This window comes from Malurus melanocephalus, unplaced genomic scaffold (assembly GCF_030028575.1).
Source record: "Malurus melanocephalus ecotype Western Australia unplaced genomic scaffold, MMel_1.1 scaffold_16, whole genome shotgun sequence".
Taxonomy (NCBI): domain Eukaryota; kingdom Metazoa; phylum Chordata; class Aves; order Passeriformes; family Maluridae; genus Malurus; species Malurus melanocephalus.
Window position 1 is genome coordinate 827,512 of NW_026623248.1, and position 2,266 is coordinate 829,777.

General features: G+C 55.4%; 1 protein-coding gene across 1 annotated transcript in view; it reads left to right on the forward strand.

Annotated features, from left to right (window-relative positions):
- The first annotated feature begins 2,070 nt into the window (after positions 1-2,070).
- Positions 2,071-2,266, forward strand: part of KCNA5 (potassium voltage-gated channel subfamily A member 5) — a 2,311-nt gene continuing 2,115 nt past the window's right edge. Inside the window, 1 exon segment of the mRNA XM_057385588.1 lies at positions 2,071-2,265. Within this exon segment, the coding sequence (XP_057241571.1) occupies positions 2,071-2,265 (195 nt within the window).

Sequence of the window (2,266 nt, forward strand, 5' to 3'; positions counted from 1 at the left end):
ATCTGCCTTAAAATTCAGGATGTGAGCACTGCAACTTGATACTTAGACATGCTAGAAACTTGAATGAGAAGTTAAATTCAGCGTGGTCTCTCCCAGGCATTCCCTGTTACTGATGAAGGAATGGCAGAACSGATACAGCAATCTGAGAAGCAGCAAGTTTCCTGCTCCTCTCTACGCTTTATTCTGCTCTGTGTGGTGCCCACCAACACAGATGTCTGGGGWTGTTTTGTCCTGAAATAAATGGTTATTCCTGAGGCAATGTGTGGAGGGAGAATGCCTTGCATTACAGGARCTGACAGAGCTGGAAAACCAGAATAGTTTTTGAGTGTGGGAGCCCTTCTGTGGTTGTAATCMCTGATATGCACTGGTAGCAGATCAGCCGCTCCTTGTTGGGGTGCACAGGTATGTCTGTGGGGTGTCTGTATTTAGTGTGGATTTTGCTACTCCCAAAGAGTGTTATACTACATTTGGCACATTTCATATGTTATGCCTTTAAATAACTCCAAATCCAAGCGAAGTTATTTTCACAGGACTTATCTTCTAGATAGTTTTGCTTCTGGAAATTACTTGTGTGWGTAAAGTGGTTCCTTTACTTCACTGTCAAAGCAGCAAAACAAGTTGGCAATTCTGTGCTCAGTTCTCAGAGGTAAATTGCAAGCCACCACTTACAGAAACGGTTTAATACAATTATGGTTTTCTATTTTGGCAGTGCTTTTAATATCTTTGGGCATATTTCATAYACGGAGGTAATGTTATAAATTAAGGGAAAACCACTAGTCACAGTGAATCTAAGTGAGGTGTTTGATGGAGCTATGAGTATTAACATAAGGATTTAGGAAAAAATGYCACTGCAGTGATGCCAACTGGAAGGCAAAATGGTCACACTCAATTTTGTTAGAAAAGCAGAAACTCCACAAGACTGGAATGGTATATATACAGGTTCTAATCCTACAGTATTTATATACATATTTAGTGTATTCCCCTGCAGACCTTGAATGGAATGGATGAGTTCATGGCTTGAATATAACAAATGATATCTTAGCATCTATTGTATTACTGAACTGTAATTGAAGTCATTGCGTAAAGCTGCTTGTCTCTCTCCAATAACATGTGCATCTACTGAAATGTTTCAGCCTTGGATGTGGGTTTAAGAATGGATCAACGGGGAAGTGTGACCCCGTTTGCAAATGTTAACATGAAGATAGCATGGTAGAAATGTCATTTGCTGGCTTGGGAAGCACCTTTTGGAGCCGCACTAATTCAGTGAGAAATTCGAGGGAGCAGGAGCGGGGAGAGCAAACGCAAAGCGAATAAAAGAATATCCAATCGCTTCCTTTGTTCTCATTCCGCTGGGGAGTGGGAAGGGGGGACACACACGCCAAGAGGCGCCAGGAATCCCCGGGGCTTTCAGTTCTGATTTTCATTAGGGGTGAGCGGGGGTTTGCAGCCAGAGCGCTCGCTGCGCGCAATCCCTTTAGCGAGCAAATCCACGCGTGGGGGGCGCTCCGTAATCCCCGGCGCGGCGGGGGCGCGGGTTGCGGAGCGCAGGGCGCTGTGTCCCGCGGCCCCCGGCCCGGAGGGGTACCGCAGCACAGGTACCGCCGGCGCCCGGCTTCCCGCGCCTCCGGAGCGCATCCTCCGCCCCGGCACCTGTGGGCATCCCCACGGCCCCGGAGAAGCCGCGGCCGGCGCGCAGCCCCTCGGCGGGGCGGGGCGGGGCGGGGCGGGGCGCGGGGGGATGCGGCATCCCGGCTCCCCGGGGGATGCTGCCGCTGCCTGTGCGGGGGCGCGGAGCAGGAGGGATCCTCTTTGACGTCAAGCGACCATAATATAATGAACGCTCGTTCATATCCGGGTCCCCGGGCGGCTCCCCCGGGCCGCGCTCGGCCGCGCTCGGCGGCGCAGTGAGGGGAGGCGGGTCGGGCAGGGGAGGGCAGGGCAGGGCAGGGTAGGGCAGGGCAGGGCAGCGCGGCCGCCCGGAGGTGGCCGGCGGCGGCAGGGGGGCGGCGAGCGCAGCATGCCCGCCGCCTCAGCCGCCTTTGCCTCCCGCCGCCGCTGCCGCTGCTGCCCATGGAGATCGCGCTGGTGACTCTGGAGAACGGCGGCACCACGGCTATCGCGGGCGGCGACGATGCCGCGGCCGCCGGCGGCCGGGCGCGCTGGCGGGGCAACTTGCTGCACCTCGCCGGCTCGCCGCAGCTGAGCGACGCCAAGGAGAGCGCCCCGCCGGCCCCGCCGCCGCCGCCGGCCCCCGGGGACGAGGAGC